Raw genomic sequence first — 16,752 nt, forward strand, 5'->3', positions numbered from 1 at the left:
AGACCCTGAACAGCACCTGGAGCAGCCAAGCCATCTCCCTGCTGCTGCCCCAGGACAGGGCGTCTCTCCCAGGGCCACCAAGGTGACGGTGGTGGCACTCGGAGCAGAGCCCGCTGGCCCTTTTCCATCTCTCCAGGGCTGTGGATGTGCAGCCCAGAGGAGGAGTCGCATCCAGGTGCCAGCCCAGCCAGCAACTCCTCAGGCAACTCCAGCACCGCCTCTCAGGGCATGGGAACCCCGAGGCCAGAAATGCAAAGACTAAGATACAGGGATGCAGGGGTGCGAGAATGCAGGGATACAGGGATGTAGAGATCAAGGACATGGGCGCAAGGACACAAGGATGCAGGGATACAAGGATGCAAGGATGCAGAGATCAAGGACACGGGGACACAGAGACAGAGGGATACAGAGATGCAGGGACACAGGAGTGAAAGGATGGGGGACATAGAGATGCAAGGATCAGGGAGTCAGAGATCACAGACACAGGGATGAGAGCAGGAGGCTTGGCTCCCACGTGCCATTTCAGCCATGCTATGGTGACAGGGACATGTCCTGGATCCTCATGGGATAAAGGACAGTGCGTCCAAGTGATGCCAATGATGAAACCCAGTGAGAGGGTGTGGGAAGGGCAGAAGGAAATGCCTGTGAGGACCGAGCGATGGAGCAGGTGATAACACACCCCCACAGCAGCCTCCATTTGCCAAGGTGTGCAACTCCTTCGGGATGTTGCTCTGGCTGAAGAGCATCCCTACCAAAGCACTCAGCTCCTCGGGAAGTGTGGCAGGAGGAGCTGGGACCTCCTGCCCAACCTGCTGGGCTTGGGAATCCTCTCCCCACAGCCCAAGTCCTGCATGCACAGAGGGGCTTTGGAGTTTTTTCTGACTCCTTGAGACTGTGAAAGTCCTGGGGATGGGGGTCAGTGGCCAAACAGGGAGCAAATCTCCCAACAGGAGCCCGTTCCCTGAATCCCTGGACGTGGAAAGCTGCCTGCAAACAGCCAGACCTGCAATCGGGCTGCTCTGCATCCGGATTCGGGTAAATAAAGCGTGGGGTGTGAGAGCTGTGGAATGCCAGGAATGCTGCCGGCCTTCCCGGGCGGCTGCTGCAGCTCCGGGGTGGCAGGAGCTGGGGGAGGCAGGGCAGGTACGGCCCTGGCCGGCGGCTACCAGGACCCCCGGACATATTCCCAGCCTCAGCAGCTCCCTGTGAGTTCCCACCCAGTTCTTCCCATCGCTGGCCCCGTTTCAGGGTCTCTTTCAGCCTTTTGCATGGGGGAGCTTTTGTTTCCCTGCTTGCAACACCCCGGACAAGCCATGGGTGGAAGGAGGAGCCTGGCTATGGGCTTCTCACTGTTCCAAGTGTTTCTAACCTGCTCCTCAGGGATGGAGACCTGTCCCACGGCCACAGGAAGCCCCAAATTCTCATTTTTCATCCACGCTCCTTCCAGATTCCTGAGTGGGAAGGGTAGAGCTGAGGTGGCATTCAGTATCACTGTCCCACCAAGAACGGAGCCCTAAGGGATCCTGCCCATGGAAGTGCCAGAATCACCATCTCTGCAAGTGTTCAAACACATGTAGGTGTGGCACTTGTGGACATGGGTTAGTGGTAGCCTTGGCAGTGCTGGGTTAATGGTTGGACTTGATGATCTTAAAGTGCTTTTCCAACCTAAATGATTCCATGGTTCCATGATTCCAGGGAGGAGTTGGCAACAAAGCCATTGTTCCACAGAATCCAAGCTAAACCCCATTGCAGAGAGACTTGCACAAGAGCTCCTGGTCCCCAGGGACAGCGGGATAACAAAGATGAGCTGCCAGTCGTTGCCAAAGGATGCACAGAGGGAAAGTTCCGGCCTGGCTGGAGATGGCAGAGTCCCCAGGGATGCTCCCTGGGAAGCACTAATGACACACCTGTTAAAAATGAAAGTCCAAGACCTGGAGAACTTCTGGTCTTCCAGAAGATCCAGGAGCCAGCCAGGGTGGGAAGGGCTTGGAGGTGGCTGACAAAGCCAGGGAGAGCATGGGGACCAGGGCCAGCCATGCTGGAAGTCCTGGCCTTCAGGGAGATCCGTGGTGGAGCATTAGGAGAGCAGGAAGGGGTCTTATGAGGAAGAGGAGGAGGATCTCATCAGGAGGGAGTTGGGGGATGCAGAGATACCAGGATTGAGGACACAGGGATGCAGGGTCACAGGGATGCAGGAGTCAAGAACACAGGGATGCAGGGATGCAAGGGCAGGAAGGAAACTACATCAATACTTCTTGGCAACTCCATCTTTTCCCCGATGAAGGATGGGGGGAATGGGATCCCAATGGGATTTTGGGAAACACAGACATGCTCCTGAGGACTTTTTCCCCTCTCCCAAGCAGCTTCACCCCAAACCTCTTCTTGGAGAGCTGGGAAGGACATTTGAACCAGGGGGTCACCACCCCCAGCCCCCCTTTCCCCAGCCGGAACCTCCATCTCTCCCCATTGCATGGAAAAAAGAGTATCCAGGGGTCAATATTTGGGTTTTTTTATTAAAATATCATTATACCAAGTGGAATGCTACAGCAATCTCGGTATAGGGCGGCGTAACGAAACAGCCAGGTTTACGTTTAAATACTTAAAGATAACTTAAAACGCACAAACGAGAACTTGTCGTCTTTGGCAGGAAAAAAAAGTTCACAGCACGAAAAAAATACTTAAAAAGAAATACCAATATTAATATAAAATATATTAAGTTGTGGGGGCTTGGGTTTGTTTTTTTTTCTCCTCTTTCATAACTTTTTGTTTCTTTTCCACTTTGTAAACAATGCACAAGAACCGAACGCATTTTTTACGTGTCTGGGGAGAGAAAAATAAAAAATGCAGTTGGCCAGCAAATGCACACGTTGAAAGGAGGAAGAAATAGAGAAAAATATATATATATACATGAAGGGCAAGGATGGGAGGCTCTAAGGAGCTGGATGTCGGTGCTGGCTACGGGCAAAGCCAGCTGCCAGTAGCCAGGGGATGCAGGCAGGAGAGGGGTGGCACATCCCACTGCCTCCTTCAGCATCCTCGCTTCCCACGGAGCCCTGCACCTCTGCTTTCTCCTCCACCTTTCATTCCCTCCATGATCGTGTTTTGTTCCACCGTCACCCTGTCACGAACCCCAGAGGCAGGATGCAGGTGATGGAAGTTTGGAGCTCCTGGCTCTTGGCTTGGCCACATGGATCCGGGTGGTCGATGGGACCCATGGAGGACAAGGATCCCCTCTCCTGGCTCTGTCCTCGTGTGGAGACATCAGCTTGTGAGAACAGTTCAGGCGAACAGGGAGGGATTTTCCTGTCAGAGGCCAAGCTCCTGGGTGGGTGCAGATGGCCAAGACCCAGAGGTGGGAGCTGGGATGCGGATGGAGCCGGGATGGGGATGGAGCTGACGAGGTGTATTTTAAGCTGCCACCGCGGGGTCCCCGGGGTCCAGCACGCCCCGCGCAGCCGGGGACCCGTGTGGGCACCGAGGGGGGACAGGGACCCTCCCACACACGGGGGTCACTGCTGGGACGGGCCGCAGGGACACCGCTGAGCTCCAGGCTCGGCCTCCCCTTCCCACAGGCTTCTCCATCCCGAGGTGCCGGCAGGAAGGGCAGAGGGGCCTTAAATCAGGATTTCCACCATATCAGACAGATCCGGGGCTCTGGCAGCGGCTGAGCTCTCTGCAGGGAAAGAAGGGATTAACAGGGATTCGCAGGGATTCAACCCCCCCATCTCAACTAGGGCCTTTAAAATGCCTTAAAAAATCACCAACGCTCAGGCAAAGCCCATCTTGGGAACTCTAAGCCCTGTGCTGGAGCATCCCAAGTCCCCATCCCATGTCATCCAGGGAGACTTACCCAGCACTCCAGTGCCCTCGCCCTGTCCGCTGCTCCCAGCCCCGTCTGTCTGTGTGCTGCCATCCTTGCTGCCATGCTTGGAGTGGGAGGGCAAGGGAAGGGCAGCAGGAGCTCCCACTCCTTCGGCACTGGCTTTTCCTGTTGGAGGAGACACCATTAGGGATTCAAGGCAAGGGATTCAAGTGTCCAAGGCCAGGTTGGACAGGGTTTGGAGCAACCTGGTCTAGTTGAAAGTGTCCCTACTTATGGCAGGGGGGTGGAACGAGATGAGCTTTAAGGTCCCTTCCAACCCAAATCATTCCATGATTCTACAATTCTACAATTGCTGGCTCCTCTGGCTGCTCCCGGAGAAATCCCCCCTCCCCAAGCTCTACGATTCCAAAATGGCAGGGGGAACTGCTGGCAGGCAGGTGTCCATATTTACCTGTGCTGCCCCGGGAGCTGCCCTCGGCGGAGCGGTCGCTCTGGCCAGCCCCCGGCCAGCTCGGGGCGGCCGAGGCGGCGAAGATGGAGGGCACGGATTTGGCCGGCCGCAGGGAGCCCTGCAGGGCTTTGCTGGGGTCCCTCCGCGAGCGCTGCTGCAGGACCTTGATAACAGCATCCTTCTCCAGAATTTGGGCATGCAGGGCTTTTAACCTGGAGAGGAGAACAGGCAGAAGCTGGGAGAGGAGCCGGATGGGGAGAGGAGGACGCAGTACCACCCGACCAGACCACAGTACGAGCTTGATGGGGGCAAAATTCCTCCAGCGAGATGGGAGTACCTGTTCTCCATCTCCTGGTGCTTGTGGCTGGCCAGGAGAAGGTCCTCGTTGAAGCTGCTGTTGGGGGAATGCCGCGGGGAGTGGCTGATGAGGGTGGTGTCCCGCTGGGCGGCCGCTGTGGCCGCGGCGTCCATGGCGAACTGCCTCATGGTGCACTCCTCCAGGTACTTCTGCTCCCACTTGGTCATGTCGGCCTCCAGCGCCAGGATCTTCTCCTCCTTCTCCCTCAGCTGCTCTGACAGCATGTGGGCGCTCAGCTCCGGCGTCCCCCCGCCCGTGGCGCCTGCCTGCCTCTGCAGCAGCCCAAGAAACAGCCCAAAATGAGGGTGAGGAGGTGCTGGGAGGACGCAGCACCCGCCCTTGCCTCGCCGGCACCCACCGTAGGTCACCAGCACCCACCTGCTGAGCCCGCAGCATCTTCAGCTCCTGCTCCAGGCGGGTGCGGAGCCGCAGCTCCAGCTGCTCCCGCTTCTCACAGGCGGCCTGGAGCTGCCCCAGGGCTGCCTGCAGCCGCTCCACCTTCTCCACGTAGGCTCGTTTCTTCCGGAGCTCGGCCTCGGCCTTGGCCGCCCGCGCCTGGGCACTGCCCAGCGCCTGCTCCAGCAGCTCTGCCCGCCGCCGCTGGTCCTCGTTGGCGCTGCGCAGCAGGGACACCTCCCGCTCCAGCTTCTCTTTCTCCTGCTGGTGCTCGTAGCCTGAAAGAGAACCCCCCCAAATGTCAGAGGTTTTGCTTCCCTAAGGCTGGTTCAGGAAGCTCTGCGAGGGTTCTTTCCTCCCCAAAATCCAGCCATGCCACCCCTGCCCCAAGATCACCTACCACATGGGGGCCAGAGGCTGCCCAGGCACTTGGGCAGATGGACAAAAGCCTCCACTTGCCACATTCCAGCCTAAATTTTGGCTCGGGAAGGGTGAAACCTGCCCAGCGTGAATCCAGCCACTTTAGGGAAGGGGATGCAATTCCTCCCACTAACACCGTGTCTCTCTGCTAAAATAATGATTTAGGTATATTTTCCCAAAAAAACCAGTCCAGGCTGGCGCAGCTGAGAGGTGCAGGAGGGAGGAGGGAGAGAATGGCCGGGCTGGCGTGGGGCGGGAGTGCGGGCTTGGTGCTGGAAGAGCCAGCACAGCGGCAGGAATGTGGGGAATGCGGGTCACGCCGTCGGCCGGCCGGCGGGATTAATGGCTCGAGTCCAGCGCCAAGAGCTTCTCCATCCTCCCTGGGGAAGGGCGAGAGCTGCCACCCACCACCCGCCTCCTCCTCCCCCTCCAGCCGAGCCCCTCTGTCCCACTCACAGATGCCATAGGCAGCCAGACAAGGACGGGTGTCCCCCGGGACTTACTCTGTGCCAGGAGTTTGGCCACACTGCCCTGGTTGCTCTCCTGGCTTTCCTGGGCCTTGCTGGCCAGCTGCTTGTTCGCCGATTCCAACCGCTCTGGTCCAAAACAATTAAACCCAATTAAGATTTAAATACAAGAATTTGGCCGGAGGAACTACAAAAAGCTGGGTTTCCCATGGAAACGCCCATGGAAACACCCACAGGACACAGAGAGCCCACAGGGATGGGGACATGGAGGGTCCCTCACCTTTCAGGTCCCGGTTGAAGTCCTGGAGCCGCCGCATCTCGCTGTCTCTCTTGTTCCTCATGGCTTTCTCCAAGGCTTCCCGCTTGGAAGACGCCTTCACGAGGTTTTCATAATCCTCCGAGATGCGCTGGATCTCACTCTCCAGCTGGGGTGGAGGAAGGGACAGGCCAGGGTTAGATATTCATGGAATGAGGAAAGGAAAGGGAGATGCTGCAAAGCTTGCCCGGGGTGCTCAGCCCAACCTGAGCTGCCAGAGGAGCTCAGCACACAGGACCCCACAAAACCCCCAGAACACGCTTTGGGGGTTAAAGCTGACGTTTTCTGCCTTTTTTCTTGTGGAAGAGGCTCTCTGCAGATTTTGGCTCCGCCGTAGCCCTGCCACGGGGAACAGCCGCCCCTTGTGCTTGGCTGCACAAAGGGCTTTCTGTGGCGGCCGGGATGGGGGGGACAGGCGGAGGGAGGGGGTCACCGGAGAATGGGCTCCTTCTCCCCAGTCCCGGCTGCCGCGCCGCAGCTGCTCCGAGGGGAACAACGCGCCGGAGGGAGGAGGAGAAGGGATTAAATCGCTAAAGGGGGTGAATTTTCGCAGCAGCTGGCCGAGCGTCCCCCCGAGGCAGGGGGGACACAGGGCTGCCACCGTCCCCTCACCTTCTGGATGCGGCTCGCCTTCTCGGCGCAGCTCTCCAGCTCCCGCCGCAGCTTCTCGCTCTCCCGCTGCAGCCTCTCGTTCTCCCGCAGCACCGCGTCCACCCGGGCCAGGCGGCTCCCGGCTGACACCGCCTGGGCGCTCACCAGGGCCTCCACGCCCGCCGGGCCCAGCGCGCCCGGGCACAGCGGCAGGAACGCGGCCGGGACCGGGGTGGGCAGCACCCTGCGGGGAGGGAGGGAGGGACAAGGGGTGGTCAAGGTCTGGGGGGACGGGAGAGCCGACCGCAAGCCCAGCACAGAACCATAGACTCGTTAAAAGTTGGAAAAGACCTCCAAGATCGTCAACTCCAACCACTGGCACCCCCCCAACTGCTGCAAACCCATGGGCCAAGAGGGTGCCGGTGCCCCCCAAAGGAGGAGGGAGGCTCTGGGAAGTGCCTATCTTGCTTTTTAGACCTGGGAAGCACTTGCTTTCTAACCACAAATCCCTTCTGGCAGGGATGCCTTGACCTGACCCCTCCAGGACCTGGCCAGTGGGTCTGGCTGGGCTCCCAGGCCCCCCTATTCCTGGGAATGTTGCAGACAGCCACGCATAGGATGCACCTTGGAAGCCAGCAGCGTTGCCCCTTTTTCCTTGTTTTCTGGGCAAAACAAGGGCTCCTGGCACAGCTCCTCACTGCCAAACTATGGATTCGTCCTCTCTGTATTCAGAGGGTCCAGCCCAGCCTGGCCACCCCTCACGCCACTGCCCTGAATTCCTTGACATCCCGCCTGGAATGCCCTGGGCAGGGTGGCTGTGCACGGCCTGGCCCCGCTCCGCTCCCCCACGGGCTGCTTGCCAAGGGCCTGCATTCCTGTGGGATGATATAGGAGCAAGGAAGAATAAATACATCTTCCTCGCGGCTCCCCTTCCCCTCTTTGTTCCCTGGAAGGAGAAGGTTTTCCTGCTGGAGATGCTATCACACTCTGCCTGGATAGGTCAGCAGGGCTGGGAGCAGCATGTCCTCCCATCAAGCCTCCAATTCCCTTCTTCCCATCATTTTCCACAGTGGAAGAGGTTGTTTCCAGGCCCTCCTCAAATTCCAAGCAGTGCCTGGCCCCCCAGACCTCTTCGTGTCCATCTCATAGTCAACCTGGGGCTTTGCCAGAGCTGCCCAAAGGACCATGAATCACCCAGCACCAGCCCAGCTTCTGCTCGGCAGCAATCCCAGCAGACAGCGGTGTTACATGGACATTCCCAGCTCAGGACCATGGGGTGGGATTCCACAGAACAGGGAGTACATCTGCCTTCCACCCTTCCCCATGCCTATTCCACATTTAGCTGTTTCCTGAGCTGGTTCCAGCTCCTAAATTACCCCCAAATTCCTCCTGGTGCACAGGGAGGGGGAAGGGTCTGCAGAGGGAGCAGGAAAAACCCAACCGTGCTGGGGAAACTGGGAAGAGGAATGGACCAGAGGGGTCCCAGCAGAGGGGTCCCAGCAGAGGGATCCCAGCAGATCCCCACGGGCTGAGCTGGTGAGGAGGAGAGCGGCTGGCCCAGGCTCCCCATTGCTCTCTGCGTCCCACAGATTCCAAGCATCCATCCTCGGACATTCCTGGCAGGCATCCAAAAGCGTGTCCCAGGGGCCGCAGTTTACCTGATTTCGGGATGCTGGAATCCAGGACCTTCCCGGGAGCAGGGGCGGGGCTCGGCCAGGTAAGCGTCCTGGGAAGGGATGACGTAGGGATACTCCGGGGGGGGTCCCCGCGGCTCCGTGCCCTCGGGGTGCTGCCCGCGCAGGGCGCCGAGCTGGTGGTGCCGGGAGAGCTGCGGGAAGCTGTGGGAAGCGCTGATGGGGCTCTGCGCCTTGGCCCCGTTCCGCTCCAGCGACATCCGCATGAGCCGCTCGCTCAGCGACCGCACGTGGCCGTGCTTCAGGTCCTTCAGCCCCTCATCGGGGCGCCGGGCCCCGCTCTCGGCCCCGCGCGGGGGGTTTTCCCCCCGAATCCCGGCGCCGGCCGCTCCCCGCTGCGAGGCGTAGAACTGGGAATGCGCCTTGGCCTCCTCGTAGGTGGGGAGCTCCTCGCCCTTGGGCGGGCAGAGCCGATAGACGCTGTTCTCCAAGTAGACGTGGTCGGAGTGGTGCTCCTGGCCCTGCGGCTCCTGCCGCGTGGATTGCTGCACCATCTGGCTCTCCTCGGGGCTGAGGCTCTCCAGGGAGGAGCGGGGGCTCCCGGCCCCGCCGCCGCGCAGGGCCTGCTGCTGGATGGCCAGCAGCGTGCGGTTCTCCGTGAGGTTCCCATAGCGCAGCTGCTCCTGGATCAGCCGGTGCAGCACCGTCCCGTTCGAGTCCTCCGCCGTCCTCATGTCCGTCCGTGCCGGCGGCAGAGCCACGTTTCCACCCGACGGGGACGTCCCGGGGGACCTCAGCAGCAACTGGGACATCTGCGAGACGGAAAAAACGGGATTGTTGGGAAGCAACCGGGGCAGGACACGGTGCGGATCCCGATGGACGTGGGATTGTTTGCCAGGAATCCGGCCGGGACGTGCTGAAGGGGTGGGAGCCCGTGGCGGCCGTGGGAGCGCGGAGCAGCCTCCGCGGTGGGGTGGCTGAGGACTGGTGCTCTCAGTGCTCCCATGGCCGGAGCTGGGACCGGGACTGGGACTGGGAATAGCTCTGAAGCTGGGGCCAGTTCGGGAGTCAGGGCTAACTCCGGGGCTGGATTCCCACGGATCTGGGACCAGCGCTGGCCCAGGAATGGGGGAAGTGGCCCCACGGGACCAGCCACGGAGCCACCGGGAGGGGGAAGGACCCCCCCACTACGCCCTCCGGACACAGGACATGGAGGTCCTGGACCTGCGAGGGGTGTCCCAGTCTCGGGCAGGGTCCTGGTCCTGGGGGCTCCTGGGATCCCCCCGGATCTCCCGGTACCTGGGGGCATCACGATGCCGAGGGGGGACCCCAGTGCTGGGGGGAGTCCTTTTTCCGGGGGCTCTAGATGCTGGCGGGGGTCCCGATCCCGAGTGAGGGGCTCTCGGTGCCGGGAGGGGTCTCGGTCCGGGTTGGGGGAATCCTGGTCCGGGGGCAGAGTCCCGATCCCGGAGGGGGGCTCCCGGTCCCGGGGGGTGTTCCAGTCCCGGGGAGGACGGTCCCGGGCCGGGGGGCGTCCTTTTACTGGGAAAGATCCTGGTCCCGGGGAAGATCCCAGCTGGGGGGTTCTCAGTGCCGGGGGGAGTCTCGGTCCCAGTTAGGGGAATCCCGGTCCGGGGGGGGTCCCGATCCCGGTCGGTGAATCCCGGTGCCGGGGGGGGCTCCCCAGTCCCGGGGGGTCCCACCCCCGGTCGGGTGATTCCCGGTGCCAGGGGGTCCCGGTCCCGACCGGGGGGATCCCAGTCGGGGGGGGGGGGTGTCTCGATCCCGGCTGGGGGGTTCCCTGCGCCGTGGGGCGTCCTTTTCCCGGGGAGATCTCGGTCCAGGGAGGGGGTCCCTGTCCCGTTCGGGGGGTTCCCTGTGCCAGAGGGGGGTCCCAGCGGCGGCACTCACCGGGGCATGGCGGAGCGGAGCGGAGCTGCGGCGACTCTGGGCGTCCCGGGGCCGCGGGGGCCGGGCCGGGCGCTGCTATGCCCGGAATGCGGGGCCGGGCCCGCCCCGCTCCGCCCCGGGGCCGCCGCGGGCGCAGGGACCGGCCGGGCGCGGAGCGGCAGCTGCGGGGCGGGGGGGCGGCTCTGCCCGCCAGCTGTCCCGGGCCGTAAATCTGCCCCGGCCTTTGTCTGCGCGGCCGGGCAACCCCAAATCTGCCGCCCCATCTGCTCTGCCCCCTCCGCGGGTCCCCCCTCCTTACAGCCCCCCCCCGCGGGTCCCTCCTCCTCGCATTCTCCTCCCTCGTGTCCCTGTCCTTGCAGCCCCCTCCTCGCATCCCCCATCCTCGTTTCCCCCCTCCTCACACCCCCCTCTTTACATCCCCCCTCCTCACATGCCCCCTCCTCGCGTCCCCCCCTCCTCACATCTCCCCTCCTTGCACTCTCTCTTCACATCCCCCTCCTCACATTCCTCCTCCTCACATGCCCCCTCCTTGCGTCCCCCCTATCCTCACATCTCCCTTTCTTGCACTCCCTCCTCACATTCCTCCTCCTCACACCCCCCTCCTTGTGTCCCCCATCCTCACATCGCCTTCCTCATGTCCCCCTCTCACATTCCCCGTCCTCTCATCCCCCTTCTTCTGTCCACCTCTTCATATTTTCCCTCTTCATGTCCCCCTCCTCACATCCTCCTCGTATCAATCCCCCTCCTCTCACTCCCTCTACTCAGATCCCTCTTCTCACATTCCCTGTCCTCTTATCCCCTCTTCACATCCCCCTCCCCACATTCCTCCTCCTCACATCCCCCTCCTTGTGTCCCCCTCCTCACATCTCCCCTCCCCATGTCCACTTCCTTGCATTCCCCTCCTCACATTTCCCCTTCTTGCATCCCCTCTTTACATCCCCCCGGCTGGGGGATGCCAGTTCCCTGTGGACCCATCCAACCATCCCTGCCAGCTCACGTCTGTCGTACTTGGCACCTTTGGGTACCCCCTGCCACTCTCCCAGCCTCAGATTCCCCTTTTGGTCTCGGTCACCCACAGGGGCACGCAGGGATGGAGGAAACCATCAGGGACCAGACTCCTCTTCCCCTCTCAAAGGGCCCCAGCTCATCTATGGGGGGACACTGAGCACGCCCCACCCCAAAAGCAATGAAACACCAGCCCCATCTCTGCCCCCAGCTCCCGGTGCAGAGCCCAGAGGCCCCCAGACGGCAGATGGCCCGAGGGGAGGCGGCGCTGGAGAGGCAGGTGCAGGGGAAAATTGCTTATTAGCTCCGGGACATTAAGCTCCCATTCTTGTGAGGGAACTCGGAATCTTCCGACTGGCACAGAGCCGGGAGGCAGGTCTGGGGAGGGGAACACGGTGGCTTCCAGCCTCAGCTCCTTGTTTTGCTTCTCCATCCTACTCTGGTCTCACCCCCTGAAAGCCCCAGGGTGCAATAGCAGGCACAGAGCTGCAGGCACAGCTTGTTCCCCAAAAATGGGGGGTGGAATCTCCAGCATGTAGCAGGGGAGCGTGGAGAGAAGATGCACAAGGAGATGGAATTGGTGCTTGGAAGGACAAGGAGCACCTGGAAGCTCAAAAAGCAAATTTTTAAGCCCAGTTTTACCAGTGACAAGTCAAATCTTCACAGATGGAAGTTCAGAGGTGGGGATTGGCACCGACCCTGTGGGTGTGGGGGATGTCCCAAAACCCCAGTGAGGGTCTAATCTTGTGTGGGGAGGAGAGCAGGGCACCTCTGTGTCCCCAAGAACATGCAGAATCTGGAAACACTGCTGGCCAAGGCCCAGCACCAGGAGGATGGATGGATGGATGGATGGATGGTGCACTGCTCTGACATACCAAGCCCAGCAGCAGCACCTCCAAAAGGACCCAGCTGTGGCTGTGCCCTGCTCCTTCCCAAGAGGATGGGGCTCCCACCCCAAGCCCCAGCAAAGTCAGCCCCGTTCCCCCCCAGCCAGGGTTCCTCTCCCAGCTCATCCACTGGCCTTATCTATTCCTGCGTCATCCTGCTTCCCTTCCTATCTTAACACTGCCCTATTTTTGGCAGCAGGAAACCCCTCCTGGGCTGATAACACCCTTTGGAAAGTGATCTGAAGAGTTTCCTCTTCTTCTTTCTAATGCTGGAGGTAAGAAAATCTTCCAACCCTTTCATTTTCCCCTGAAGAAGGTGAAACACCAGCGGGACCCGCAGAGAGCGGTGGGGGCTTGGAGGGGGCTGTCTGAGCAGACCCCCTGCCCGGGTGGGAGCAACCTGGGGGTGGCCCAGCTGAGCTGTGCCGTGGGGCAGGGACTGGGGGCTCCGGAGGGAGCCAGGGAAGCGCAGGTGCGTGTCCCAGTGTCCCAGTGTCCCGGGCTCCGTGGGGTGACACACGGCTCGGCAATGCCAAACCCTCCCACTGACCTCAGCGCCTTATCGCCGAGGCGTTGGAGCGAGACAATGAGCCAAGAAAATACCCGTGGGATGAGATCACCTCGGCTGTCTCTGCGGCTCCCAAAATGCCTCGGCTGTGCCGAGCCTGGAGAAGTGCGGCGTTACAGGCAGTGCCTGGGATGGAGGGGCTGTTTGCAGCCTCAGCGCAAGTGCCAGGGTGATGGTGACAGTGGTGACAGTGGTGACAGCGTCCCCTGACCACTGAGCCCCAAAACCTCTCCATGGCAATCTTCCTGACAAAGCTCCCTCCAGGTGCCTGCTTCTGTCTCAAACTCTGGATTCAAAGTCCAACCAGCTGGGAAGGAGAGCTGGAGTTCAAGGAATCACACAAGTGCTGTTTCCGAGTGCCAGGATTCCCCAGGCTGCCCCCCAAGGGAGCAGGACACTGCATCCCCATGGGCAGGGAGCCAAGGCAGTGCCCCAGCCCTTCCTCTCCTCCCAGCATCCCAGCCAGAGGGATCCTTGTCCTCATGGACACGCCCCCACAAGCTGCCAGGCCTGAGCCTGACTCCTCTTCCCTGTCCTCTCTCTGGAACCTGCATCATTTTGGGGTGTCCCAGGCCTGATCCCCCCTGTAGGGTTGTGTGGCCCGTGGTGCTGCTGTGCAGCAGGGTGAACTCCATTCCCAAAACTCCAATGGGGAACACTCCTCAACGTGACTGGGGAGGGCATGGGTAGGATTGGGATGTTCCTGGTTGTGCTCAATCCCCTCCCTCTTGTTGGTGCTTTGTGAGCAGGTGACTGATACAGCTCTTCCTCAGTGGAGGAAGGAGGGGAAAGATCCCTCCCCATCCGGGGGAAACCCAAGCAGCCTCTGTGGGGGCACAGCTGGAGCAATAGGGGGACCAGGACTGATCCCATCCCAAAGAGGCTGATGGGGACATTCCCATGGGCAGCCATCCCCAAGACATGACTCCACACTTTGTTCCATTGCTCCAGTCCCTCCGTGCCTCAGACATCTGTCCCAGAGTCAGAGCCCTGAGATTCCCCTTTTTTTGGAGGGTATGCTGGAGCTGACCCCGGGTGAGGATCACAGAAGGTTGGGGGGCTCCTGCTCCTCCCCCTGCTCTCTGACACCTTATTCTGAGTTCTCTTCTGCAGCTGGGACATCCCATATCCAGCACCTGGATAACCCAGGACACATCCCCACTCCTGGCAACTTCTGCCACAGTTTTCCGACACCCCGGGAGGTGATGCCACACGCACCTTCACACAGCCACTTCTTAGGAATTTGGGGAGGGAAAAAGCATGACTGAAAACAGAGCCAGGACCCTCCTCTTCCTCACCTTCCCCACATTTTAACCCCCCTGAGTCATTTCCATTCCTGGATGTTAAATTGCCCTTCTCTGCTTTTCTTTATTTCCCGGTTTCCTGCAGGGGGCTCGTTGTTCCCGATCTGCCGGCGCCGGTGAGACCCAGCCCCGGCATCCGCCAAGCAGATGCCAGCGAGGACAAAGGTGGAGCCCAGCGAGATCCCAGGAGCCACCAGCCCTGCGGGACGCACGGCTCCTCATTTCCATAGCAAAACCCCTCGCTGTCGTTTTGCCACATCTGAGGAATTTTCTCTCTTTCCAGAGAAATTCAAAGTGCCGGGTGCAATTTCCTGCCCACCTAGCAGGGAACCCCCCACGGCTCCGGGAGAGGGGCAGCTCTGTTTCCTGTCCCAGAGCCCGGTGGGAGTGTGGAGTGACACAGTTCCACCCAGGAAAGTGCCACTGGCAGGTGGCCACAGGCAGCGTCCCCTCACTGGCCACCTTTGCCCACTTGACTCTGGAGCACATCCAGGCTGATGTGTGGGATCAGTACCTTAATTTGGAGACACTACCTGCAAAAAAAAGGGGGTAGAACCAGCCCCCCTGCTCCCCGTGGCTCTTTGGTGATGAAGATAAGCACACATGCCTGGATCCCTAAGGAATTTCACATCTTCCTGGCTATGAGGATAACCTGCCAGGGCCAAATCAGCCGGGCCCTGTGCTCCCAAACACAGAGTGAGAACTATCCATGCTGGAAGAGCAGCCCTGGCCAAGTCATATTGAAGTGGCTGAGGAGGAAGAAAAGGGCTGTTCACTCTTGTGCCTAATGATTTAGGCACAAGATTTTAAAGATTTTAGGCACAGATTTACAAATCCGTCTGTCTCCAACGCATGGACAGGCTAAGTGGAATAAAAAAAGGAGAAGGAGAGCATTGGGTAGGGGTTGTTCTTCATCCCAGGATACCAAATGCAGCAGGAATTGTCACCTTCTTGCTGCTTCACCTCCCAGCCCAACACTGCCTGGGAAGGATGGGATGTGGATGAACCCACGGGCTGGTCTCGCCTGTCAGGAGGATGCAGACAGGTGTGGAGAGATGGGCTCCACGAGGTCCCTATTTGATGTCCAGCAGGATAAACAGAGGCAGGGCCTCGGGAGCAGTTTGTCCAAGAGCAGGGAGGGGCTGGAGGGCTCTGCCCAGACTGTCACTGCTGTGGATGGCAGAAATGCTCTTTCATAGAATCCTGGAATGGTTTCGGTTGGGAGGGACCTTAAACCTCATCTCATCCCACCTACTGCCACGGGCAGGGACACCTTCCACTATCCCAGGTTGCACCAAGTCCCTCCAATCTGGCCTTGGACACTTCCAGGGATGGGGCAGCCACCACCTCTCTAGGCAACCTGTGCCACGTTTTTAACACCCTCATTGTAAAAAACTTCTTGATATATCTCACAATATCATCTAAAATGCCGAGTACTGAACTCTCCAGTGGCAAATCCCCACCAGACTCCCACATTGGAGGTCTCCTTGCTCACAGCAATGAGTTTGGGGCTGGCCCTGGGGCTGGCAGTCTGCAGCTCTGCCAGCTTTTTGTTCCCAACCTCCTCTGGGAACATGGGGACAGCTCAGTTGTCGGAACAGCAATAGCTGCATCAGTTGGGACAAATTAGAGCCTCTTGGTCAGGATGCTGGAGTGGTTTTTGTGACACCTGGAAGCCTCCAATGGGAATGTGAAGAAGCCCAAGTGAACCGACATGGTGATCCTGGTTTTCTGAGCAGTTTCACCTTTTATGACATTCTGGGCTTGTGTTCTGGAGAAACCTTCATCTATACATGGGGTACTTTTCCAGCCCAGCCAGGGTGGGAAGGTTTGGTTGGGGGTAAATATCCCCCTTCCCAGTCAGACAAGGTGGGAAGCTTTGGTTGGGATAAACTTCATCCTTTTCCACCCCAGCCAAGGTGAGAAGGTTGAGTTGGGATAAAGCTCCCCATTTCCCAGCCCAGCCAAGGTGAGAAGGTTGAGTTGGGATAAAGCTCCCCATTTCCCAGCTCAGCCAAGGTGGGAAGGTTTAGTTGGGATAAAGCTCCCCATTTCCCAGCTCAGCCAAGGTGGGAAGGTTTAGTTGGGATAAAGCTCCCCATTTCCCAGCCCAGCCAAGGTGGGAAGGTTTCCTTGGCCTCCAAGCGAACCCCTCCAAGCAGAGCTGCATGTTTCAGCTCGATGATACAATAGAAAATGCCTCCCAAGTCCTGGCCCTCTGGAGCATTTCCTTAGCTCGCTGGAATTTCCGCTCAGTCCTTCCTCTCCCAGGCTCTTACCGAAATCCTGTGTCACCACACGGCTCTGGAGAGCAGCCAGCTCTCGGGGTCCCCCTCCCAGGTCTCCCACCGATGTGCTGGGGATTTGCAAGGAGCAGCTCCTGGAGGGTGTCAGCTCCGTCGTGCCCCTTGATTAATCACCAAAGGCCACTCTGCCAATCAAGGAAAGATTTACAAGGCAGGCAGGAAGCCCTTGTTTTCACAGGAGTGCCTCAAACACACGCACACAGTAGGAAAAGCAAACATTCCAGGCATACCAAGGGATCCACGGGATCAAAATTCCCCAAACAGCCCAGATTAAGATACTTGGCTGCACATGGAAACACTAAAACCTGGACTCAA

The 16,752-nt window shown here is 59.7% G+C and overlaps 1 protein-coding gene across 2 annotated transcripts; it reads right to left on the minus strand.

Annotated features, from left to right (window-relative positions):
• Positions 1-2,493: 2,493 nt before the first annotated feature.
• Positions 2,494-10,410, minus strand: AMOTL2 (angiomotin like 2). Of its 2 annotated transcripts, none has more exons than XM_032698361.1 (10): positions 10,368-10,410; positions 8,481-9,268; positions 6,844-7,066; positions 6,196-6,340; positions 5,952-6,044; positions 5,011-5,306; positions 4,612-4,904; positions 4,275-4,486; positions 3,851-3,988; positions 2,494-3,673 (listed from the first exon to the last, which is right to left on the minus strand). In XM_032698361.1, exons 2-10 carry the CDS (start codon positions 9,266-9,268, stop codon positions 3,615-3,617), a joined length of 2,247 nt encoding a protein of 748 aa, XP_032554252.1. In that variant the 5' UTR covers positions 10,368-10,410; the 3' UTR covers positions 2,494-3,614. The 2 variants fall into 2 exon arrangements, with proteins under 2 accessions (XP_032554252.1, XP_032554251.1); XM_032698360.1 differs by having other exon boundaries at positions 3,851-3,991.
• Between the last annotated feature and the right edge of the window lie 6,342 nt (positions 10,411-16,752).

Source organism: Chiroxiphia lanceolata, chromosome 10 (assembly GCF_009829145.1).
Source record: "Chiroxiphia lanceolata isolate bChiLan1 chromosome 10, bChiLan1.pri, whole genome shotgun sequence".
Classification (NCBI taxonomy): Eukaryota; Metazoa; Chordata; class Aves; order Passeriformes; family Pipridae; genus Chiroxiphia; species Chiroxiphia lanceolata.

What these genes read in the sequence shown, in the direction of transcription:
- AMOTL2 (XM_032698360.1), bottom strand. Translation starts at nt 9,268, where the DNA reads ATGTCCCAGTTGCTGCTGAGGTCCCCCGGGACGTCCCCGTCGGGTGGA. An exon ending in AGGCGAGCCGCATCCAGAAG is followed by an intron (nt 6,341 to 6,843) that starts GTGAGGGGACGG and finishes CCTCCACCCCAG; the next exon opens with CTGGAGAGTGAGATCCAGCG. An exon ending in AGATGCTGCGGGCTCAGCAG is followed by an intron (nt 4,905 to 5,010) that starts GTGGGTGCTGGT and finishes GGGCTGCTGCAG; the next exon opens with AGGCAGGCAGGCGCCACGGG.